We start from the raw sequence: 27,316 nt of genomic DNA on the forward strand, positions 1-27,316 counted from the left end.
TTAAAGTCAGAAGTGAAAAAAACCTTGGTTTAGCACAGAAATTTATTGTCATATAAGTCTATGTTTTTAATTCCACAGCAGAAACAAGATGTTAGCCTCAAATCTACTGACCAGAGTCTGATTTATAAAGTATATGTAATTAAGTCAATAGAATCAGTTCATGTTTCTACTTGCTATAGGCTACTTCCAATTCTTCTAATGTTGCCCTGAGATTAATACAATAATATTTGCATAATGCTTCTATATTACTAAACAGGTTTACTTCATTCCCTTCATTCTTCACTACAACCCTGTGTAATCAGATATAGCAACCTGGTAGATATTGCTAGGAAACTAAGAAATAACAGCTGGAATTGTAAAGATGAAATACTTTGCGACTTTAACGTAACTAGGAATTACTTAGTGCCAAAAATATATTTCTTAACAGGCACTAAAGACACTATATGTATTACTTCATTGTTCAGTCACCAGCTTACTATAAAAAAGATGGTGTTTTACTTAGCTTTTGCCGAGGAACAAACCACCCCCAAAATTAGTAGCTTAAATAATCATTGTATTTTTCTCATGATTTGCGGGTCAAATATTTGTAGAGTTTGGTTGGGTTGTTTGTCTCTGCTGCCAATGGAGTCAACCAGGATGGCTGGGGCAGGGGACTGCATCCAAGATGGAGCTAATGTTCTTTGGCATCTCTTTCCATATGGTAGATCATGCTTCAAAGTTCTCCATGTGGGTGTTTCTCTTAGCATGCTGGTCTTAAAGTGGCACTTCTTTCATGACAGCTAGCTTCTAAGAGAGAGAAAGCAAGCTGCCATGGCAGTTACGGGACACTGTATAACTTCTATCATATTCTATTGATCAAAGGGGTCCCAGGGTCCACCCAGATTCAAAGGGTAGGGTGTGGGTGGGGGATTTATTCTACCTCTTGATGTGGACACAGCAAAATGACACTGTAGAAGGGTATGTGGAATGGAAGACATTTTTAAACCATCTTTGGAAAAATACAATGTACCACAGACAGATTAAAAGATTCATTTGAAGTCAGTATGTGTTTAAGTTACCTATGGCTGCTATGACAAACTACCACAAATTTAGTAGCTTTAAATAATAAAAATTTATTGTTTTACAGTGCCGAGAGTCCAAAACCAAAAGGGCTAGCAGGGATCCATTCCTTCTGGAGACTTCAAGGAAGAATCCCTTTCCTTGCCTTTTCCAGCTTCTAGAGGCCATCTGCATTCCTGGGCTCATGGCCTCATCCTTGTATGTCTACCAGTTCTTGCTTTATCATTCCATATCTGACTCCATATCTACTACTGACTCTGGTCTCCTGCCATCCTGTTATAAGGACCCTTATGGTTTTATCGGGTCCTCTCAGATATCCCAGGATAATGTCTCCATGGAAAGATCTTTCATCACATCTGCAAAGTTTCCATTTGCCATATAAGGTAACAGTCACAAGTTCTAAGGATTAGGACATAGATATGTCTGGGGCGGGGAGGGGCAGGCAGGGTGGAGGAAGGAGGTCATTTTTCAGCCTACCATGGTGAGTTAGAATATTTTCCCAAATAAGTCTTACCTTACACATTGTGGGGGTGTTTCTGGAGCCCCTATCTTAGTCCACTTTGTGTTGCTATAACAAAATACCACAGACAGGCTAATTTATAAAAGAAATAAATTTACTTCTCCCAGTTCTGGAGGCTGGGAAGTCTGATATCAAGGTACTTCAGCATCTCATGAAGGCCCTCTTGCTACACCATCCCACAGCAGATGGCAAAAGAGTTAGGGCAAAAGAGCAAGAGGCTGAATTTGCAGCCTCAAGACCTTTTATAATTGGTGTTAGGCCATTCATGATGGTGGAGCCCTAATGACCTAAACACCTCCCATTAGGCCCCACCTCCCAACACTGTTCCATTGGGAATTAAGTTTCCAGCACATACTTTTTGAGGGTCACATTCAAAGCCTAGTATTTGCTCCAGCCCCCAAAATTCATGTCCTTCTCATGTGCAAAATACATTCATTCCATCTCAATAGCCCTGATATGGTTTGGCTGTGTCCCCACCCAAAATCTGATCTTGAATTCTAGTCCCCACAATCCCCATGTGTCAAGGGACAGACCAGGTGGAGGTAATTGAATCGGGGGGCGATTTTCCCCATGCTGTTCTCATGATAGTGAGTGAGTTCTCATGAGATCTGATGATTTTGTAAGTGTTTGGTAGTTCCTCCTGTGTTCATTCTCCTTCCTGCTGCCTTGTGAAGAACATGCCTTGCTTCCAGTTTGGCTGTGTCCCAACCCAAATCTCATTTTGAATTGTAATAATCCCCATGTGTCAAGAGCAGGGCCAGGTGGAGATAATTGAATCATGGGGGCAATTTCCCCCATACTGTTCTCATGGTAGCGAGTAAATCTCACAAGATCTGATGGTTTTATAAATGGGAGGTCCCCTGCACAAGCTCTCTTGCCTGCCACCAGGTAAGAAGTAACTTTGCTCCCCATTCACCTTCTGCCTTGACTATGAGGCCTTTCCAGCCATGTGGAACTGTGAGTCAATTAAACCTCTTTTACATTATAAATTACCTAGTCTCAGGTATGTCTTTATTAGCAACATGAAAATGAACTAATACGCTTTCCCTTTGCCTTCCACCATGATTCTAAGTTTCCCAAAGCCTCTTCAGCCATGCTGAACTATAAGTCAATTAAACCTCTTTTCTTTATAAATTATCCAGTCTTGGGTATGTCTTTATAATAGAGTGAGAACAGACTAATATAAGCCCCAATATCTTAACTCATACTAGCACCAACTCAAAAGTCCAAAGTCCAAAGTCTCATCTAAATCAGATATGGGTGAGACTCAAGGCATGATTCTAAGGCAATTCCCACCAGCTATGAGTTTCCAAAATGCAATGAGATAAGCGTGATAGACGTTTGCATTACAAAAAGGAAAAACAGGTAAGAACAGTAACTGGTCCTAAGGAAGTCCAAAACCCATTAAGAAAAACAACATAAAATGTTAAAGCTCTAATATAGTTTTCCTTGACTCTATGTCCTGACTTCTGAGCACACAGGGGTAGGGGTTGAGCCCTCAAGACTTTGGCCAGCCCATCCCTAAGGCCATGCTGCAGCCTCAAAGGTTGGAGTCTTGTGACTGCAGCTCTCCCAGACAGAAGTTGCATACTGGTAGCCCTGTAGTTCTGGGCTCTCGGGGCTTCCCAACTCCCATGGCTCCACTAGGCATTGCCCTGGTGGGAGCTCACTATAGTGGCTCTGCTGCTATAACAAGTCTCTGCCTGGGCACACCCAGGCTGCCCATAATAACCTTTGAAATCTAGGTGGAGGCCACCTTGACCCCACAGCTCTTGCATTCTGTGCACCTGCAAAATTAACATCACATGAATGCCACCAAGGCTTATGAGGTATGTACATTCCAGAGTGTTGGGTTGAGATGCACCTAGGCCCACTTGAGCCATGGTTGGGATGGCCAAGGGACACTGTGCTGAAATTCAAGCAGCAGAGTCCCTAGGTCATACAGAGCACTGGTGGTCCTGCAGGTGCCCCTCTGGAAACTGCATCAAGGTCTTGCTCTGGGCCAGTGATGGGAGAGGCAGCCTCAAAAATCTCTCAAATGTCTTTGAGGTCTTTCACCCATTGTTTTGAAAAACAGCACCTGGCTCCTTTTATTTATTTATTTATTTTAATTTCAACAGGTTTTGGGGGGAATAGGTGGTGTTTGGTTACATGTATAAGTAAGTTCTTTAATAGTGATTCCTGAGATTTTGGTTCATCCATTACCCAAGCAGTGTACACTGTACCCAATATGTAGTCTTTTATCTTTCACCCCACTTTCACCAGTTCTCCCAAGTCCCCAAAGTCCATTGTATTATTCTTATACCTATGCATCCTCATAGCTTAGCTCCCACTTATGACTGTGAATATACAATGTTTGGTTTTTCATTCCTGAGTTACTTCACTTAGACTAATGAGCCCCTGGCTCCTTTCTATTCATGGTAGTCTCTTTGGCAAATGGTAACTTGGGACACACCCTTGGTTTGCTCTCCTAAAGACCTTTTCACTCTTTATATGACCAGGCTGCAAATTTCCCAAATATTTTTGCCCTGATTCCCTTTTAATTATAAATCCCATCTTTACATCATTTCTCTTCTTCTCATATATTACTGTATGCAGTTAAAAGTAGCCACAAAGGCTGGGCATGGTAGCTCATACCTGTAATTCCAGCTCTTTGGGAGGCTGAGGCATGCGGATCACTTAAGGTAAGGAGTTTGAGGCCGCCTGGCAAACATGGCAAAACGCTGTCTCTACTAAAAATACAAAAATTAGTCAGGCGTGGTGGCACACACCTGTAATCCTAGCTACACGGGAGGCTGAGGTACAAGAACTGCTTGAATCTGGGAGGCAGAGGCTGCAGTGAGCCAAGATCACACCACTGCACTCCAGCCTGGGTGACAAAGCAAGACTCTGTCTCTAAATAAATAAATAGATAAATAAATAAATGTAGCCACACAGTTCCTTCAATATTTTGCTTAGAAATCTCTGCTATCCTAGTACTTATCTCTTAAATTCAGCCTTCCCTAAAGCCCTCAGGCATGGAGATAATTCAGCCAATTTCTTTGCCACCTTGTAACAATGTTGGTCTTTAATCTAGTTTCCATTGCTTTGTTTCTCATTTCCATCCAAGATCTCATCAGAATGGCCTTTAGCATTCATATTTCTACCAACAATCTAATCACGACACTTAAGTAATCTCTAAGAAGTTACATTCTTTTCCTACATGTCTTCTCTTTTTCTGACCCCCTCACCAGAATCATCCTCAATGTTCCATTCACAGCAATCTAGGCTTTTCCTAGCCTGCTCCTCCAGATTCTTCCAGCCTTTAGCCATTACCCAGTTCCAAAACTGCTTCCATATTTCAGGTATTTGTTATAGCAGCAACCCAATGTCTGGCACAAATGTTTTGTCTTAGCCCTTTTTGTGTTGCTATAACAGAATACCACAGACTCAGTAATTTATAAAGAAAAAAATTATTTTTTACAGTTCTGGAGGCTGGGAAGTCCAATATTAAGGTGCTAATCATCTGGTAAGGGCCTTCTTACTGCATCATCCCATGACGGAAGGTAGTAAGGCAAAAGAGTACAAGAGATAGAGAGGGGAAGGGAGCCAAACTCAGCCCCAGTAAAACCTAAGTAGTTTTAGGTCTCAAGTAGTCTTATCTTTGGTTCATTTGTCCTTCATCTTGAATCATCTACTCTCAGACTTCATTTATTCTTGTGTGAAGACTTCATTAGAATCATCGTTTTTGAGAAAGCTTCATTTCGCATCTCTGACAAATTTTACAGTGAATAACAGCCAAAATTTGAAAGCTCTGAGGCTGGAGACCCAAGTGAAATGTTTCATATGAGTTTAGAACCCCAGGCCAGACTACATTAGCTTAAACACATAAGGCACATTATATAGAAGCCTACATGAATATTCATGATAATAATTTCATGGAAAAGTGTGTTCAGAATTACAGTGTGAAGAGCCATTTGCTTTGCCACTCCAAAGCAGTGCAATACAGAACCCTCATATTCCCACTTTTCTTTCTTACCACATAACAGGAATAGTAAAAATTGAGGAGGGTAAACAGGAAGGTGAAAGCTGGAGGGAGATTGTCTCTGCTTCTGTAAACTGATGCAGAAGCTCCCACAAGAAAAGGGATTAAAAACAGAAATTAGGAGCATATGAGAGAAAGGCTAAGAAACAGACCCTTTCAAGAGAGGTTCTGGTGGTCAAGGCATAACCTCTTAGGAAAAGATCTTGCTACTTGTACCTTTACTTATATTTTTCACTATTAGTTTTATTAACAATCAAACTGGTTTCCTTTTGCCACTTTCTATAGGCACCACTATCCTAGCTATCTTGATTTGTGAATTCTAAAAAATAGTTCAAACAGCCACTGACTCCTAGACAAAGGTTGTATTGGGATTCTAATGGATCAAGAGTCAGGTAAATGTTTTATTTCTCCAAGAAACTACTTTATACCCCTCTGTCTTTAAGTCACAGAAGAGGCATCACATAAAAGGCTGAATGTTTGCTTGTTTTGACTGGAGGAGCACAAGGCTAAGTTATTCATACCCCGCCCCTTTGACAGTATATTATGATCGCTGGTGTTTGAAAAGCCCATCACTTGCTTTCAAAAAATACATACATATTCCTTTCTATCTCCATTTCCACTTTCATTCACCCTTTAGGCAGTCATTCTAATGGGTTATGTGGTTTTTGTTTTTTTTGTTTGTTCTGTTTTGTTTTTTTTGTTTCTTTGTTTTTTTCTTCAAGACAGAGTCTCTGTCGCCCAGGCTGGAGTGCAGTGGCACAATCTTGGCTCACTGCAACCTCCACCTCCTGAGTTCAAGTGATTCTCGTCCCTCAGCCTCCCCAGTAGCTGTGAGAGGTGACAGCGTGCTGGCAGCTTCTGCAGCCCTCACTCGCTCTCGGCGCCTCTTCTGCCTGGGCTCCCACTTTGGCGGCACTTAAGGAGCCCTTCAGCCCACTGCTGCACTGTGGGAGCCCCTTTCTGGGCTGGCCAAGGCCGGAGCTGGCTCCCTCAGCTTGCAGGGAGGTGTGGAGGCAGAGGCATGAGTGGGAACCAGGGCTGCACGTGGCGCTTGTGGGCCAGCTGGAGTTCCCGGTGGGCGTGGGCTTGGCAGGCCCTGCGCTCAGAGCAGCCGGCTGGCCCTGCTGGCCCCAGGCAATGAGGGGCTTAGCACCCGGGCCAGTGGTTGCAGAGGGTGTACTAGGTCCCCCAGCAGTGCTGGCCCACTGGCGCTGTGCTCGATTTCTCGCTGGGCCTTAGCTGCCTCCCCACAGGGCAGGGCTCGGGACCTGCAGTCCACCATGCCTGAGCCTCCCCTGCCTCCGTGGGCTCCTGTGCGGCCCAAGCCTCCCTGACAAGCACCGTCCTCTGCTCCAAGGCGCCCAGTCCCATCGACCACCCAAGGGCTGAGGAGCGCGGGCGCAAGGCATGGGACTGGCAGGCAGCTCCACCTGCAGCCCAGGTGCGGGATCCACTGGGTGAAGCCAGCTGGGCTCCTGAGTCTGGTGGGGCCTTGGAGAACCTTTATGTCTAGCTCAGGGATTGTAAATACACCAATCGGCACTCTGTGTCCAGCTCAAGGTTTGTAAGCACACCAATCAACACCGTGTGTCTAGCTCAGGGTTTGTGAATGCATCAATCGACACTCTGTATCTAGCTAATCCGGTAGGGACTTGGAGAACCTTTGTGTCTAGCTCCGGGATTGTAAACGCACCAATCAGCGCCCTGTCAAAACAGACCACTCGGCTCTACCAATCAGCAGGATGTGGGTGGGGCCAGATAAGAGAATAAAAGCAGGCTGCCCAAGCCAGCAGTGGCAACCCACTCAGGTCCCTTTCCACACTGTGGAAGCTTTGTTCTTTTGCTCTTTGCAATAAATCTTGCTGCTGCTCACTCTTTGGGTCCACACTGCCATTATGAGCTGTAACACTCACCGCAAAGGTCTGCAGCTTCACTCCTGAAGCCAATGAGACCACGAACCCACTGGGAGGAAGAAACTCCAGATGCACCGCCTTAAGAGCTGTAATACTCGCGGTGAAGGTCCACAGCTTCACACCACGAACCCACCAGAAGGAATAAACTCCGAACACATTCAAACATCAGAAGGAACAAACTCCAGATACGCCGCCTTTAAGAACTGTAACACTGCAAGGGCCCGCGGCTTCATTCTTGAAGTCAGTGAGACCAAGAACCCACCAATTCCGGACACAGCTGGGATTACAGGCCTCGCCACCACTCCTTCCTTCCTGGCTAATCTTTACATTTTTACTAGAGACGGGGTTTCATCATGCTGGTCAGGCTGGATTCAAACTCCTAACCTCAAGTGATCTGTCCTCCTCAGCCTCCCAAAGTGTTGGAATTACAGGCATGAGGCATCATGCCCAGTGGTTACGTGTATTTTTAAAATTTGTAAGTGTTCTTGAAAATATATATTTACAATTTCATGTCCATGTTTTTTTTCACATGTGTAAATGGTTTTGTGTTATATATCACATCCTCTAATATTTTTTCTCAGAACTTGATTTCTATGATCAATCCATACTGCTACATATAATTCATTGCTACTAACCACTAAGCGTTACACCACAGTATGGAACCACCACTTTATAATTCTCTCTACCCATGATAAGACACTCAAATTACCTCCAACTTTCTACTTCTACAAGAAGGTGGAAAGTACATCCTCATGCATGTCTCCTTAGTACCTGCATAACAGTTTCTTTGGAATAGATACCCAGCAGTGGAATTGTGTGATCATTAAATAAGAATGTACTTAATGGCTCTGCAGAGGCGCAGTTCTCACTAGTGGAGTATAAGGATTTCTACATCCTTGCTTTCTAATTTTTGGCAGACTAACAGGTAATAAAGTAATATCTCATTTTTTTTCTGATTTCTAAGGAGATGGAGCATATTTTCATGTCATTTTCCAAATCTTAAAGTTTTCTTCTTTGAAAATTTTCCCTATTTTTTTTTACCATTTTTCTAGTGATCCATATTTGTTTTTCCTGTGGATTTGAAAAAAAATAAACATTTATAAATATCATCTCTTGATATTTATATTTTTGATATTTATTTGACAGAGACAGATCTGTCATTTGTCTCTTAATCTTACTATTCATGTCTCTCTTGTAAGATAAATTCTTAATTTTGTTATAATCCAATTTATTATTCTACCATACAGTTTTTGTGAATTTAAAATTTTCCCCCATGCCATCAGTCACAAAGATATTCTCCCATATTGTTTCTTTAATTTCATAGTTTTATTTTAACATTTTTGTCTTTATTCCAACTAGAATTCACCTTTACACTTGGTGGTAATTAGAAACCCACATTTATTTGTCTGCTAATAGCTGGCCCCTCTTTGCAATACCATCTTTAAATAATCCACTGTGACTTACAGTATCATCTTTATCAAATATTAGGTTGTCATAGATATGTGAGTCTTTCTCTGAACTTTCTGTTCAGTTTCATGTTCTGAAAATACCATATAGTTTTATTTCTATAGCTTTGTATTATTAATATTTGATAAGGTATTTCTCTCTTTTGTGTTTTAGACGTGTGTGGACTTTTAGTTCCTCACTTAAATTTTAAAATGAGTTTACTCAGTTTCTCAAAAATATTTTTTTAAAGAAGATTGCTCTGAACATATAAATTTGAGGTTAGCCACAAACAGTAGCTCACACCTATAATCCCAGCACTTTGGGAAGCCCTGGCAGGAGGATTGCTTGAGCCCAGGAGTTTGAGACCAGTGTGGGCAACATAGTGAGACGCCATCTCTAAAAATATAAAATATAATACGAGAAAATAAAATCAATTTGAGGAGAACTGATCACTTTATAGCATCACTCAATTCAAGATCATGAAATATCTTTCCACGGTTTTAATTCATTTTCTGTCTTCAATTTGAGTATTAACATTTTCTCCATAGTGTTTTTATGTGTTCTTAAGATATTTCTAGATATGTTATGGGATTTGCTGCTATTGTGAATGGTATCATCTTTTTAATTTCTACTAGACTATTGCTTGCATAAAGAACTACAATGGATTTTTATAGGAGAGTCATAGAATTATCTAAATCTCTTATGTGTTCTTATATTTTGTCTATGGATTCTATTTTTTTTCCAGTATTATATCAATTAAAAGTAATGACAGGAATATATTATAGCTTATGATCTATAAAATCCCTATTTTTCTTTTCTTATTGCATTGAATGTAACCTCCAGTACTTTTCTTTTTGTTCTCAACCATAAAGAAACTATATCTAGCCCATGCCTATGTCCTGAATGGTATTGCCTAGGTTTTCTTCATGTCTAAAACACCAAAAGCAATGGCAACAAAAGCCAAAATTGACAAATGGGATCTAATTAAACTAAAGAGCCTCTGCACAGCAAAAGAAACTACCATCAGAGTGAATAGGCAACCTATAGAATGGGAGAAAATTTTCGCAACCTACTCATCTGACAAAGGGCTAATATCCAGAATCTACAATGAACTCAAACAAATCTACAAGAAAAAAACAAACAACCCCATCAAAAAGTGGGTGAAGGACATGAAAAGACACTTCTCAAAAGAAGACATTTATGCAGCCAAAAAACACATGAAAAAATGCTCATCATCACTGGCCATCAGAGAAATGCAAATCAAAACCACAATGAGATACCATCTCACACTAGTTAGAATGGTGATCATTACAAAGTCAGGAAACAACAGGTACTGGAGAGGATGTGGAGAAATAGAAACACTTTTACACTGTTGGTGGGACTGTAAACTAGTTCAACCACTGTGGAAGTCAGTGTGGAGATTCCTCAGGGATCTAGAACTAGAAATACCATTTGACCCAGCCATCCCATTACTGGGTATATACCCAAAGGACTATAAATCATACTGCTATAAAGACACATGCACACCTATGTTTATTGCGGCACTATTCACTGTAGCAAAGACTTGGAACCAATCCAAATGTCCAACAATAGACTGGATTAAGAAAATGTGGCACATATACACCATGGAATACTATGCAGCCATAAAAAATGATGAGTTCATGTCCTTTGTAGGGACATGGATGAAACTGGAAACCATCATTCTCAGTAAACTATCACAAGGACAGAAAACCAAACACCACATGTTCTCACTCATAGGCGGGAATTGAACAATGAGAACACATGGACACAGGAAGGGGAACATCACACTCTGGGGACTGTTGTGGGGTGGGGGGAGGGGGGAGGGACAGCATTAGGAGATATACCTAATGCTAAATGACGAGTTAATGGGTGCAGCACACCAACATGGCACATGGATACATATGTAACAAACCTGCACATTGTGCACATGTACCCTAAAACTTAAAGTATAATAATAATAAAAAAAAAAGAAACTATATCTAAATTTTATTCATTAGGTATGTTTACTGCAGATTTTGTTAACTTTCTTTTTCTTCTTTTCTCTCTCTTTCTCTTTCCATCTCTCCCTCCCTCCCTCCTTTCTCATGCCAATTTGCTCAAAACAATCCTATCTTATTCTTTTCATAGCTGACAGTACCTTGTGCATTATTAATCCTGAACTGAAGTGTGAAAATTTGGAAGATTAATTATATGGTTATTCTATATTTAACCTTTATCAACCTCAGAACCTTTTCTTATATTCTTAGTTTGACAAAAGCTTTTATCATAACTAAGTAGTGATTTCTATCAACTGCTTTTTCTGTATGAACTGAGGTAATAATATACTTTTAGTGGTGGGGTCTTACTATGTTATCCAGGCTGGTGTCAAACTCCTGGCCTCGAGTGATCGTCGCACTTCAGCCTCTTGAGTGGCTGGAATTACGGGCATAAGCCACTGCACCCAGCTGACTTCCTGATGTTAAATCATCTTTAAATTTCTGGAATAATTCTACTTGATCATGATATTATTTTTAACACACTTAAGATCGGATTGAATATAATTTTATTTAGAATTAATTCAGAAATCAAAAGGAATGCTATTTTTCTTTTCTTTTATTCCCTCACTTAAATTTTAAAATGAGTTTCCTAAATGTTGTCTTTATTTGATTTTGGAGTCAAGATTACACAAGCCTCTTAGAATAAGCTCATTTTTAAGGACAATATCTTAATAAGGGAAACATTAACAATTTCTTAAAATTTGGAAGAGTTCATTTGTAAAACCATCTGGATCTGGGTTTCAGGAGAAATAGGAAGAAGAGGGCTTTGGCTGTGGTTTTAAGTTGTTTAATACTCGTTTGTATAACTAAGTTCTCTATTGCTTCCTGTGAAATTACAGCTATTTTATGTTTTTCTAGGAACACATCCATTTTATTTAGGTTTCCAAATGTATTTGATATAGCTGTTTGTAATATTTTGTGATAATATTTTTAATCTGTGTTGAGTTTAGAATATTTTCCCTTTCTATCTTGTACTCTATGTATTGGCATTTCCTCTTTCTCCTTTTTGTTTTTCCTTGATTGTTCTTGCCAGATGTCAGTCTCACTTACTAACCTTTTCGAAGAATGAGAATGTGCTTTTGTTAATGCTCACTTTTGTTTTTCTATTTCACTTATTTCTATCTCTGTTTTTGTTATTTTAAAACTTCTTGTTACTTGGGGTTTGCTCTATTGTATTTTTTGTTTGTTTTCTCAATTGGAAAGTTCAGGTCATTTTTTAAATTATCAAATCTGTTTTATCACTACTACCTTGTCAGTTAGAACCCAATCCCCCACCACACATACCAGCAGGTCAGGCCAGCTTTTGGCCTACCCAGGCATTTCTTAAACTTCTTCTTGTTGTCATTTTATTTTGTTATTATTAGTGCTTGGAATGTTATTGTTTCTTTGGAGAAGATTTGAAGGGAGGGAGTCAGCATTCTGAGGTAATTCACCAATTTATCTTAGAAACTAAAAATAATTTTTTTTTTTATTTTTCAGGTTTTTTCCTTATTTTATTTTTTGCCAGCTCACATCAAAAAGTGATTTCTAATGTTTATATTTAGGCTCAGAGTTCACCATTCTTCCCAGGAAGTTTCTCTCTCTTTACTAGAAACACTCACTCTATTAGGTGATACGAGGCCTATGGAAATGGTAGTTATTTATTCCACTTCTTACAAAAGAGAAGAACACAATTTAAAAACTATAATGAAACCCAGAGTACTTATTTCCAAATCACATGTTTTCAAGATAGTACATGGAATATGTAGGCCAATTGAAGTGCTTTATTAGCCCCTGAAAACAAAGTCTAAATATTGCCCCAAATATATGGGTTACAATTCTTTAATTTCTTTGGTGACCTTATCTCACTACAGGGACCTTTCTGTATGAGCTGTTCTAGTTAGTAAAACCACTGTTAGATTTACCAGGGAAAGGATTGTTTTGTTTTGCTTTTCAAATTAGAGCCATTGGCCTATAGAATATATACATCAAATAACAAAAAAAGTGTAACTTAGGCAGGACATTTTTAAAAATTGTTTTTAACAGTGGAATTCACCACACAAGCCTATATACAAATAAAGACCAAAATATGAAATTTAAATTTAAAAAAATCATAATAAAAAGTATATTTTTGTTTCACATGATGGGTTGATTAAACAATAACACATTTGAAGAAATTTTGACACAGTAGGTTATTTATGTACGTTGACTTATTTGGTGACTTAAAAGCTCTGAAGTTAGAAAATATAGTTACAGTGCACACTTAAAACTACAGAAGCCAGAAAGCTAAACAACTCGTTTAACCTGACACAGTTAAAAATTTTTAGGTCTGAGGCTGGAGCCCACATCTTGTGTTTTTGTTTTAGTTTGTTTTATTTTATACTTTCGTTTTTTTTTACCATGTTGCCAAATGAGATAGGCAAAGAAAAGAGTTGGGCGGGGCCAGAAAAGTGGAAGTTAAGAGAGATACGAGGATAAAATTATGAAAAATATTTTATCTAAGGAACTTCCCCAGAACATGTAATGCTGTATTAGCATGGTATTTATCTTCACCCAAATGTACTCTGATCAAAGGAATGTTTCCTCTACAGTAGTGTGCATGCAAAAATGCAGCCTCATTACGTGGCCCTAAGAAGCAAGCGTTAACAGTTTTTTTAATGTACACATAATATTTAACAGCCAAATATTGTTTATTTTTATTAAAAAATATTTACATTTCTATCTAAAATTAAAAAGCTGAAATAGTCTTGATATACTATCTTTCCTACACTTTAATAGTACAAATTCTTGGGTTTTGTTTTGAAAAGTGAGGAGTAACATGTAACTTTACAAAAGAAAACATCTTTTTCATGGATGTATATTCATATTCCACTGCCCTTTTAAAATACAGCAGCTAAGGCTGGGCAGGGTGGGTCATGCCTGTAATCCTAGCACTGTGGGAGGCTGAGGAGAGTGAACACTTGAGGCCAGGATTTCAAGACTACCCTGGCCAACATGGCGAAAGCCCGTCTGTACTAAAAATACAAAAATTAGCTGGGTGTGGTGGCACATGCCTGTAATCCCAGCTACTCAGGAGGCTGAGGCACGAGAATCACTTGAACCAGGGAGACAGAAGTTGCAGTGAGCCGAGAGCAGGCCACAGCACTCCAGCCTGGGTGACACAGCAAGGCGCTGTCTCAAAAAAAAAAAAAGTTAACCCATGAAAACGCATATGCTCATAGACTATGTCTAGCACCTCAATATAACTGAGCATCAGCCCAAGAGCTTCATGAGAAAGACATGAGAAAGAAAATCACTAAAATTTAAAATGCCACATGGTAATTAAAGAACCGTTCCAAATTTCTCAACATGTCTTGAATATAAAGACAGCAAAATTGCATATAAAATGAAACCTCATTCCCAAGAATAATGAAATTACATTGGATGGAATAGATAGGTGGAGAGTTAGACAGGAACATATCTAAGTTCCCTTCCATTTCTAAGATTATATAATTGAGATGTTTTGAACTTACCTAAGTATTTTGGATAAAAATAATCCTAGAAAGAAGAAAAAGAAAACATATATCTTAGCAAACCTAAATTTCATTATAGAGTTAAAACTTAATTTTATGTGTTTTTATATTAAAGACACAAATAAATTACATATAACCATCATTTTCACATTATAATTTTTATATAGTAAAATATACCAAGAGAAAACAATAAAATTAAACCAGTAAGATACTTAGGCTTAAAGAAATATTGATCAATTAATCATGTTTCAAAAGCTTCTAATCTGAAAACAAGCTCTATTTAAGATGGTAAATATAATCATACATGCCTTTTTCGTACATCCTTTAATTTTTCCATGATGATTAGATAACAATTTGACACATTTTATGTCATAATGGTCACCCACACCAGATTCAGTGTTGAATCACAGTAACACACTCTTTTGTTGTTGTTGTTGTTGAGACGAGGTTTCTCTGTGTCACCCATGCTAGAGTGCAGTGGCATGACCATGACTCACTGCAGCCTCAACCTCCTGGGCTCAAGTAATCCTCCCATCTCAGCCCCCCAAGTAGCTGGAACTACAGGTACATGCCACCATGCACAGCTGGTTTTTTGTTGTTGTTAATTATTTTTTTGTAGAGATGGGGTCTCACTATGTTGCCTAGGCCTCAAACTCCTGGGCTCAAGCGATCCTCCCGCCTTGGCCTCCCAAAGTGCTGGAATTACAGGAGTGAGCCAAGGTGCCCAGCTAACAGTGACATACTTTGAAGTGAATTAAAGTAGACATTTATCTTGTACATCTTATGTACACGTAGTACCTTACTTATAAATTGGTTGTGTACCAAAAGTTTGTAAATCAGTCATTTGGAGTAAAGAATGTGCTTTCTTAAAGAGAGAAAAATGTTAAAAATTTCTGATAGTAAGGTTCTCAGGCTGGTCCACGAAAGCATTCTTAAGCCATAATAAATCTAATGTGTACCATTAACAGCACAAGAATACCTCATGAGAAACCAGAATTTCTACACAAAGACATATTCAATGTTACCACTTAGTAAGTACAGAATATAAGCTCATCCAGAATTGAGTCGAAGGCCTCATTCTTTCCTCCTCTCACATATAAACCTACACAATAGGTAATGGGATTCAAAGGTGATGTTGCGATCGTCAAAGGAATATGTTAGAGATGTTGAGGCATAAGTGGTACTGTGGGGACTGGAAATGTGGGCTGTGGTATTAGGGATGTGGGCAGGGAGTGATTGGCTAGGGTTGAAAATGATCACACCTGTGATCATGAGAATCGTAACACAGTAACAAATGTTTGGTGGGGGTGGGGCAGGGGGGTCACTGTGGTCACACGTGTAATCCTAGCACTTTGGGAAACTAAGGTGGGGAGGTTGCTCGAGCCCAGCCTGGGCAACATGGCAAAACCCCCTCTCTACAAAAAATACCAAAATTAGCCAGGTGTGGGGCTGCACACCTGTAGTCTCAGCGACATAGGAGTCTGAGATGGGAGGATTGCCTGAGCCAGGGGGTCAGGGCTGCAGTGAACCATGATCATGCCACTGCACTCTAGCCTGGGCAACAGAGCAAGACCCTGTCTAAAAAAAAAAAAAAAAAAAGTAACTTTTTTTTTTTCATTTCTCCCCTTTCTGTCTTGCTCTTTCTCTCATTTTTTTCCTCTTCTGTCAATGAGCCCAATGTTAGAATTAGTGGAAGGGAGGAAGCACATAAATGAGTTTTCCTTCCTCACTATCTTTCCTCCTCTGCATCAAGGTCTTCTCCCTCACTGGGCTTTTGCTGCTTAGAGGCTAAGCTGACAGAATACATCTACTATGTTAGAAATACATACTCAATATTAATGAGTGATATACTAGTATGGTATCTTGGGCAGACAGGCATGCCTTACAATATTCCAGAATAACAAAACAAAAATTAGAATGGATGGGGTAAAATATAGGTAAAACAAGAATGGCAGAGTGTTGATCATTATTAAAGGGGTGGAGGAGTTTGTATAATGAAATTTATTACACTGTTCTCTCTACTTTGAGATCTACTTAAAATCTATTTAAAATTTCAATATGAGATGATACCTACAATTGTGACTTAAAATCTTTCATGTAGCGGGCCGGGCGCAGTGGCTCATGCCTGTAATCTCAACACTTTGGGAGGCCGAGGCAGGCGGATTGCTTAAGCCGAGGAGTTTGAGACTTGCCTGGCCAACGTGGCAAAACCCCGTCTCTACTAAATATACAAAAATTAGCCAGGCATGGTGGCACACGCCTCTGATCCCACCTACTCAGGTGGCTGAGACATGAGAATCTCTTGAACCCAGGAGGTGGAGGCTGCAGTGAGCAGAGATTGCACCACTGCACTCTAGCCTGGGCAACAGAAAGAGACTTTGTTTCAAAAAATAAAAATAAAAATAAATGCCAATGGAGAAATTTAATGAAGCATTGTGACAATAATCCAAACTAGCATGCATGCACGCACACACACACACACACACACATACCTTAATACTTCAGACATCCTCTCCCCTCCAACACTATCAAATTCTGGTTAGAAGAAAATATTTGCAAACCATGAGGTCAATACTATTTGCTGATAATGAAGTGTAACTGAACTATAGTTTAGTCAGGACAAGCTGTTATTGGTGATCATGTCTGCCTAGCAAGCCCACTTTCCTTTGAAGGTACTTCCTCCTGAAATGGAAGTGGTTATGTGTGGAAGGGGATACACAGAATTATTGACTTTAAGATGGAACAGAAAGAAGTACAGGCTGGAAATGTTCAGTCTGTAGTTGTATGTCTAGATGTGCGAACTTGACAGTTTCCATAAATGCTTACCGTTTCAGGGTCATTTTCAAAGACCTCCCTGGCTTCTTCTTTATTGCACAGTTCTTCGATGCATTCTCTTTCGAGATTACCCTGTTTGGTTTCTTCAAGTAAAGAATTTGCACGACGCTTCCTAACCAGGACTTGTGAAGCCTGTTGCTTTGACAAAACTGAAGGAAAAAATAAGTTTATATGAATTAATCATTTTTCCATCTAAAATATAGTTTTATTAAACAATAAGAGTTAAAATCATTTTCTGCCTATGAATTGTATGACATTTAAAATCAGTATGATCGAACTAAGAAAAAAATGCAGATATAGAAGCACGTTGGTTAACAATTCAGAGAGCAGGTTTGGTGTGCAGCTGTAGCCCTTGTATGATAGTCTATACAAATTATTCAGGTTTATACTTGAGGTTAAACACACCAGATAATATTCAATACTTCCTTCATTATGACTACATTGGAGAAAACATGCTGAGGCCAGGTGTGGTGGCTCACCTTCATAATACCAGCACTTTGGGAGGCTGAGGTGGGAGGTCCACCTGAACCCAGGTGGTTCAAACCCAGGTGGTTCAAACCCAGCCTGGGCAAAATAGCAAGACCCCATTTCTACAAAAAACAAACAAACGTGTGTATATATATATATATATATATATTTTTTTTTTTTTTTTTTTTTTTGAGAAGGAGTCTCGCTCTGTCGCCCAGGCTGGAGTGCAGTGGCACGATCTTGGCGCACTGCAACCTCTGTCTGCCAGATTCAAGCGATTCTCCTGTGTCAGCCTCCTGAGTAGATGGGATTACCAGAGTGCGCCACTACATAAAAAATATTAATTGGGCATGGTGGTATGCACTTGTAGTCCTTGCTACCTGGGAGGCTAAGGCGGGAGTGCCACTTGAGTGCAGGAGTTCAAGGTTACAGTGAGCTATGATCATACCATTCACTCCAGCCAGTAAGACCCTCACTCTAAAAAAAAAAAAAAATCTGAAAAAAAAGAAAAAACATGATGAAATGCCTATGTCAAAAGCCATAGTCTTAGCCAGGCCTGGTGGAACACGCCTGTAATCCCAGCTATTTGGGAAACTGAGACATGAGAATCATTTAAACCACGGAGCCAGAGGTTACAGTGAGCTGAGATCCTGCCACTGCACTCCAGCCTGGGCAATACGGCAAGACTCTGTCTCAAAAAAAAAAAAAAGAAAAGAAAAGCCATACCATCTTTAAAGCAAGAGTAATAAACTTTCTCAATTTTAATGAAAAACCTTTGTGATCTCTGTGGAGACTGTTGTTGAACAGCAACAACAAAAATAACATAACAAAGTTCAATATCAAGCAACAGACTGGAGGAAAATACTTACAGCATATAGAATAGAAAAAATAGCATCCAGATAAGCTGACCAATACAGAAATGCATGTATGGTTGTATATAAAATCATTTCTAAAATATAAACAAACTATAAAGAAAACAATATAAACAATCATATAAACCATCACTACGGAGAATAAATGGGCAATAAACATTATAAAGTGTTCAAATCAAACTATTTTAAAAATTATATTTTTGCATATTAGACTGGCAAAACTTTAAAAGAATGATAATATCAATTGTTGGTGAGAGTAAGGGAAAACATGTATTCTTGTACACTGGTAGTGGAGCATAAACTGGCAGGTTTTATTTGAAGGTATTTTGGTAAAATTTAAAGCACATATACTCTTCATCTCAACAACTCTGCTTCTAAGTGTGTCTTACATATATGCCCATGTGCTGGAAAAAATAGAATTGTTTATTGAAAGACTGAGATCAAAAAATTAAAAATGACTTAAATATCTATCAAGAGGAGCACAGGATCAGGCACAGTGGCTCATGCCTGTAATCCCAGCACTTTGGGAGGCCAAGGCAGGAGGACCACTCAAGCCAAGGAATTCATGACCAGCCTGGATGACAAAGAGAGACCCCACATCTCCAAAAAATTTTAACAATTGTGCAGGTGTAGTGGTGCACACCTGTAGTCCCAGTTAGTCAGGAGGCTGAGGCAGGAGGATCACTTGAGCCTGTGGGGGGTCAAGGCTAGAGTCAGCTATGATCACACCACTGCACTCCAGTGTGGGTGACAGAGCAAGACCCTGACTTAAAAAAAAAAAAAAAGAGGGGAATGGAAATAAAAGCTATAATAAACCCGTACTGTGGAATAATATGTAGTTGCTAAAAGGAAGATACTCTTGTACTGGAGATTTCAAAGATACAGTAAGTTAAAATGCAAGTTGTAAAATGCCACAGTCATAGCATAATTCTCTACAAATCAGCTAAAGTACTATATATGTAAATATCATGTGGAAAAATACATAGAAAAGAGTTTGGAAAGACAAACTGCTAATACAACAATTATATTTGGAGAAAAGTATGGAGAGAGTCTCGAGTTTTGGTTTATTATTTTAGCATGTTAATATAGCTTTTTAATGAAAAATGTAAAAAACATAAATAAAATCTACAAGTAACTTTTTTCCTGATTTTAACCACAAATGGTTCTTTCACTAAGAAGATAAACAAGTAATATAAATGTCTGAATTTCTTTCCCTTTTCTTGTCTCTTATTACCTGGTAAACAATAAAAAATAAATACTCAAAAGTTGACAATAGAAGAAAGAAAAAAAGCAAAAAGACTTATCAACAGTCACTCACCATATTTATTAGTTAAGTAACTAAAAAATCTTTCAAGAGTGAAGTAATATTACTTTATTTCTCTGACTTGCCAAAGCAGAGGTTTAAATGTAATGGATAAATAAATAAATTGTTTGGGTTAGATTTGTAACCCTATCTCTTGCCATGTTTATCATGCTCATTAAAATAGAGATTAAGTCAAGGCAGTATGTATATAAAAGATGGTACTCTGTGATCATGCTATCTGCCAAGTGTGTTATTGACTTATCAATGACAGTCCTGTCAACAATGAAAGAGTCTGACATGGGCAATTATCTCATTTATTTGAAGTAGTTTTACACATGCTAGTTTGTAATAAATACAGCAAAAAATTTGGACTTCTTGAACTTTACAGCAACTATGTGATTCTTTCTGGGGAAAACAATAACACTTTCATTGAAGGGTGAATACACTGATTCAATTTTAAAAATCAAGGTTAAATGCACTTAGGAAATAAAGCTCCATATATATTCACTTCTTGGCATTTTTTCCTTACACAATATTAACTTTTAGAATTAGGAGTTTGATAGTGATTTTTAAGAACATCTCTTTCCCCGTATGGGCCCCCACTAAATGGTACAAAGCAGGTGTAATAACACATACTGTATTCATGCTTGTGAAAGCAAAGGTCTAAATCACCCAGAATAGCCAAGGTTTTTGAGTTCTTCAGAATGTCCACTTAAGTTTATAAAAGTAAACATAACCACCTTTATTATTTAAGAGAAGATGAAACTCAGGTAAAAAGCATGCAACATATTTTTTAATAATTGTAAAGTGAATAAACAACAAAACTACAGCTAGATCATAGGCATCCCAACTCTCAGACCTGCAATCCATTGTTTATTGTCTGCTGCTTTTCAAAAATCAGGAAGTTTTATTGTATCAATTGTTGAGAGGAATATTAAAAAAACGAAAACGGTTATGCTTTTGTCCTACAGGAAAATTAAGCTAACAACAAAAAAAAATTTTGTCTAAATATATTTGCACCAAATTTGGATTTCATCTAGTTCAGCCCAACAACGCTGTAAATTGGTATGATACATAACAATGTTCAAAGCATGAATTAATTATTTCATTTGATTTTCACATACTGAAATAAACTATAAGACAGAATTATCATCCCTATTTTCTTATTGAAGAAATTGAAGCTGAGAGAGGTGACATGATTTGCTACGAGTTGTGCTAATGGAATTCAAATATACCCATCCGCTTAGCCCAGTGCTCTTTTCTTGAGTGTATTCTGCTACTCAAATGTCCATGATGTACCTGATTTAATTTTTTTCATTTACATATTTTTATTTGGAAATGTGTTTATCAATACAGTGAAACTAAATTATAGAGACACTGATGCCATTAGTTTAGATATAATTACTTTATAATAAAAGACATAGTAATTAATATATGATGTACGATTTTAGAACTTCAGTGGAATGGGCAGCTTCATGTTGATGCCATTTCAACAGTGAATTATTTCAGTCTACCTACTTTCCAAGAATGTCACCATCTCTAAATAAAAAAAAAATCCTTGTGGTCTAGAATTACTTTGGTGCCTCCATATTCTGAGAGAAGTACTTTATCTCCAGCTTTCACACTGACTGCTTGAATCCCTTTCCTTTAGGGCCCAATCCAACAGCTACTACTGTTGCTTGCAATACTTTTCCTGAGAATTTACTGGAAGCATAATGCCTTCTTTGGTTACAGTTTTGGCTGCACTACTTTCAGCCAAACAACACTCGGTCAAAGAGCAGGAGAAACTTTCTACATGTTTGGTCTCCCATGACTCCCGCTGCCACAGCTCATACTCTGCTCTTGCACAACTGCCATGAGCTGACTTTAATTTTTGCAAAAGAAATTATGTGGTTGTGCAGTGGATAAGGTCACTATCTTAAATAATTAGCTGTCCTTTACAAAATAAACCCATCCATCTAAGAGAATGGCTTTCGAAGCAGTCTACTGCTTCTTGCCAGAAAGATACAGACATGACATCATGAACCCAAATTAAAACTACAGGACTGTGGGATGAGACAAGCATGGGGTTTGAAGTGCTTTCAGCAATTGGCTCAAAGTCCTTCTGCCCAAAAATATTCACCCTGCTGACATGCAGCAATATCTAAAAAGTTCCATTATTTACCGTAATAACCATGACATATGAGCACATAAATGCTGTTTCACATTATCTCCTTTAATCTGAATCATAACTGTTCTAAGTAGATTAAAATTTTCCGCTTTATATATGAATAAGCTAAAATTTAAAGTTGAGTTAATTTTAGCAAGTTTCCACAGCTGAGAACACAGATAACCAGCATCCAAACCCTGTCCTCTTTTTGTATTAGCACACTGTCCCTTACTTATTTGTTTCACTTCTTTGTATTAAAAAGTATCTCAAGAAAGTCCTTGTTAAAACCCAACTATGTTGCTTGAAAAGTGTTACATTCAGATTCAAAATTTTAGGTTATAATGTGGAGTTTATGAGTCTTTCAAGATAAGAAGTACAACTGAGTCAACTTGATTTTTTTAACTTATCTGAGTCACTCCTTCTTCAAAATAATGACCAAAGCAGGTGGAACAATTATGACAATAATAAAACCATTGTACAAACATGAACTGGAATTCTCTTTGAAATTGTATTCACAGCCTTCATATGTTCTCTTCATGTGGGGGGTAAATCTTTGTTTTTTGAGTGTAAATTTGATTGACTTACCTCCAAAAAAGTAATTTATTGTTATTCGTTTCATAAGAGCCCCTGTAATGGTAGTGATGCTAGCACTGCCTCTGCGAATGCCACCCTCTGTTCAAGGAGGGCAGGACCAAAGGTCTGCAGGTTGTCCAAAACTAAACAGTCAGGTAAGGATGAGGTGGCAGATGGAGGAGGGTCCAGGCTTTAGGACAGCTTATCCTCTGAAGCTCTTCCATTTTGCTCCCTTGTTTTTTTGCAAAGATGGTTCTCACATTCTTCCCCCCAAAAGCTCATCTCTCTTTTAGTTCTGCTTTCCATCTCTCTTTTCCCTAGGCTCTTCTTATTTGGCATCTCAAAAATGAAAAATTGCCCTTGAAAGAATGTTTCTGAGAAGACAGTCTTTGGCTAGCATTTGAGTTGGCCGAGTGTTTTTATCTTTGTCTGGGCTTCAGTGTTGGATGAGGTGAAGGAAAATGGCTTTCACTTTACGAATATAGAGAACCACCAGATGATACTTTGAGACATAACTGTGCTTCACATGTCTCAATTGTTGAAACAGTAAATTTTGTTTAAACCAAGACTGAGGCTGGGTACTATGGCTCGCACATGTAATCCCAACACATTGGGAGGCTGAGGTGGGAGGATCCTTTAAACCCAAGAGTTTGAAACCAGAGTGGGCATCATAGGGAAACACCATCTCTACAAAAAATTTAAAAAGTAGCTGGGCATGGTGGTGCACACCTGGAATCCTAGCTACTTGGGAGGCTGAGGCTGAAGGATTGCTTGAGCCCAGAAGGTTGAGGTACAGGGAGCCCCGAATGTGTCACTGCACTCCAGCCTGGGTGACAGCACAACACCTTGCCTCAAAAAAAAAAAAAAAAAACCTGAGAAAAAAGAATTGCATATATTATTTAAAAAATTAATTGATAATGGGCTGGCATGGCGGCCCACACCTGTAATCCCAACACTCTGGGAGGCCGAGGTGGGCTGATCACTTGAAGTCAGCAGTTCGAGACTAGCCTGGCCAACATGGTGAAATGCAATCTCTACTAAAAATACAAAATTTAGCCAGGACAGATCACGAGGTCAGGAGTTTGAGATCAGCCCGGCCAACATGGTGAAACCCTGTCTCTACTAAAAATACAAAAATTAGCTGGGCATGGTGGCGCGTGCCTGTAACCCCAGCTACTCAGGAGGCTGAGGCAGAAGAATCACTTGAACCCAGGAGGCGGAGGTTGCAGTGAGCTGAGATCATGCCACTGCACTCCAGCCTGGGCGATAGAGCGAGACTCCATCTCAAAAAAAAAAAAAAAAATTTAACCAGGAGTGGTGGTGGGCGCCTCTAATCCCAGTTACTCAGGAGGCTGAGGCAGGAGAATCGCTTGAACCCAGGAGGTGGAGGCTGGAGTGAGCAGAGATTGTGCCACTGCACTCCAGCCTGGGTGACAGAGCAAGACTCCATCACATTAAAAAAAAAAAAAAAAAAAGGCTAGTTAATAATGGTAAAAAATAAATAAATAATAATGGTAAAAATGGCTGTATATTCAAAAATGTATTTAAAATAATTACATTAACTATAAAATACTTCAGTTATGTTTCATAAAGATTTCTACCACAGAAAATTTCCAACTGGGGGAAGGGAGCATTTGAAAAAATGTGAAGGTTGCCAGGATTAAGGAAAACTCAAAAATGGGTTTTTATGTAGGGATTCACCAACTATTATCCTTGCTTTTCTCTAGATTTTATATTTTGTATCACATTGAGGATTATGCTGCTGTGCAACAATTTCTTCTCATATTGTGTTACGGGGTGGAATGGGTTAAAGAACATTCTGTAATGATGAACTGTATGTAGGTCTTTTTGAAGGACTGAGCAAATACTGACTGATGAGAAACACTTTATGAGAGTCAAAGATCATAAGAGATAGGTGTGGATAAAGATTTAAATCCAGGGAGAGAAAAAGAAGAAGTAATCTGTGAATGAAATGTTGCACATATAAAGGTGAGTTCTAAAACATTAAGGATAGGGGAGTGTAGGCTGGCATTTATTTAGAAGTAGAAAAGCCACTGGTGGAATTAAAAAAAAAAAAATGTGACCATTGACCCTCCATTCTGGCACAGATCAATGAATGAGTACAGGAGCAATGCCTGAACTGTTTAACTACAGCAGAAGTGAAATGGACCTCTCTTTACGCCAAGATTTAATTATAACTTCAATTTCCAGCCCCTTTCTAGAAAAAAAAAAAAAGTCACTCTGGCATTGTTTCCACGGATTAAAACCTTTGATTAACTAGACAGAGATAGCAGTACACATTAGTTATTCCCTCCAAACAGCAAATATCTTTACTCGAATGATAGAATAGGCAGCTTTATTACCCAGAAAAAAAGTTACACTGGCCATTTCTTTTATTTGAATTGTTTGTTCTTGGTCAGTGATAAATGAAGATGCTTCATTGAAGGGATTCAAGAGCTCAGATGTTGGCAAGGATAAAGAAGGAATTTTCGACAACTCCATTTTTTTTCTCCTGACTACTAGATTGCAAACTGGTTATGTTTCCTAATACCACAACAGGAGGTCTTTTTCATGACACGCAGCAAGATAGACCCACACTCAGCTTTCATTGTCTTTTTTATCTCCTACCCACTAGGACCTCAAAACATCATTTGATTTTGACATCATGCACCAAGAAGTTACTGCACAGAAAATGTTTTGTTTTTGTTCTATTTGACTTTTTTTTGTTACAATTACATCAATATATTAGTTCTGTGGCCTGTATTTATGTTTGGAAAAGCAACAGGCAAAGTGTTCCTGGACATTTAAAAAGGCAACAGTAAAAGAATTCTCCTAATTTTGCAATATCGCCCTACTTGCAATAGCCCCTAGATCCCTGAAATAAGCATGTCTGAAACTGTGCTTAGAGGCTTAGAAGGATTTCAGATATCAATGGCATTCCTTTAACTCTTAGGATATAATTTATTTTTTAAAGTGCTTATTTGCAAGTGAGATTACTTGGAATACTGGTATATCATCAAGTAAGTCTTTCTAATTCAATGGTTTCTACCAGCATCTCAGCACCCTCTGCCTAATAACCAAAACGCTTTAAGACACAGTATAAATAACAGTGAAATAAAACAATAACTCATTAAGGAAAGGAGAGAACATCATTGGGCTAAGGAATCAAGGAAAAAAATAAAAATAAAACAAGCAGAAAGGAAAGAGGCAGTTAACATAGAAACTCAAGCCCACATTAAAAAAAAAGTCAGCCACAGACAAAATGAAAAAACTACCTTTTTTTTTCATAGTAAGTAAAATGATAAAATAAGCATTTTCATTGTACTGGGCAAGGTGTTATGGACTGAATGTGTCCCCATATCCCCCCCGCACCCCCTCCCCACTCCAAATTCATATGTTGAAGCCCTAACACCCAGTGTGGCTATATTTGGAGACAGGTCTTTTAAGGAAGTAATTAAGACTAGATGGGGTCATAATGTGACCCCCCCAAGATTAGTGAACCAAAAAATGACAACAATAGACACTGATGACTATTAAAGGGGGAAGAGAGGGAAGAGAAAAGGATTGAAAAACTAACTGTTGTTTGCTATGCTCACTATTTGGGTCACAGGATCATTTTGCTGCAAATCTGAACATCACGTAATATACCCATGTAACAAACCTGCACATGTACCGACTCTAAATATTCCTTCCATATCCTGCACTATCATGCTGTTATATGGGCAGAAAGAGGTTTTTTGCCTCACTATGCAAGTGTCCTCCATCATTAATGCCTCTTTAATGAAAACTCTTCTCAAGGCTGCTTTACTTCCAAAGGAAGCTGGAGTCATTTACTGCAAGGGCCATCAAAAGGCATCAGATCCCGTCACTCAGGACAGTGCTTAGGCTGATAAGGTAGCTAAAGAAGCAGCTAGTGTTCCAACTTCTGTCCTTCAGTGCCAGTTTTTCTCTTTCTCACTGGTCACTCCCACCTACTCCCCCACTGAAATGTTCACCTATCAATCTCTTCCCACACAAGGCAAATGGTTCTTGGACCAAGGAAAATATCTCCTTCCAGCCTCACAGGCCAATTCTATTCTGTCATCATTTCATAACCTCTTCCATGTAGGTTACAAGCCACTAGCCCGCCTCTTAGAACCTCTTATTTGCTTTCCATCATGGAAATCTATCCTCAAGGAAATCACTTCTCAGTGTTCCATCTGCTATTCTACTACTCCTCAGGGATTATTCAGGCCCGCTCCCTTCCCTCCACATCAGGCTCAGGGATTTGCCCCTGCCCAGGACTGGCAAATTGACTTTACTCACATGCCATGAGTCAGGAAACTAAAATACCTCTTGGTCTGGGTAGACACATTCACTGGATGGGTAAAGGCCTTTCCCTCAGGGTCTGAGAAGGCCACTGTGGTCATTTCTTCCCTTCTGTCAGACATAATTCCTCAGTTTGGGCTTCCCACCTCTATACAGTCCAATAACGGACTAGCCTTTATTGGTCAAATCACCCAAGCAGTTTCTCAGGCTCTTGGTATTCAGTAGAACCTTCATACCCCTTACTGACCTCAATCTTTAGGAAAGATAGAACGGATTAATGGTCTTTTAAAAACACACC

General features: G+C 38.9%; 1 protein-coding gene across 5 annotated transcripts in view; it reads right to left on the minus strand.

Moving 5' to 3' along the window:
* PROS1 (protein S) overlaps positions 1-27,316 on the minus strand; it is a 107,489-nt gene that overhangs the window by 41,565 nt on the left and 38,608 nt on the right. For 4 of the 5 annotated variants that reach the window (XM_055259900.2, XM_055259899.2, XM_063630552.1 and 1 more), the window contains 2 exons: positions 17,337-17,494; positions 14,511-14,535 (listed from right to left, as the gene is read on the minus strand). In XM_055259900.2, coding sequence (XP_055115875.1) covers positions 14,511-14,535; positions 17,337-17,494 — 183 coding nt within the window. Of the gene's footprint in view, positions 1-14,510; positions 14,536-17,336; positions 17,495-18,682; positions 18,779-27,316 lie in introns of those variants that run through there. The other variant, XM_055259901.2, reaches the window with a different exon arrangement.

This window comes from Symphalangus syndactylus, chromosome 21, assembly GCF_028878055.3.
Source record: "Symphalangus syndactylus isolate Jambi chromosome 21, NHGRI_mSymSyn1-v2.1_pri, whole genome shotgun sequence".
Lineage (NCBI taxonomy): Eukaryota > Metazoa > Chordata > Mammalia > Primates > Hylobatidae > Symphalangus > Symphalangus syndactylus.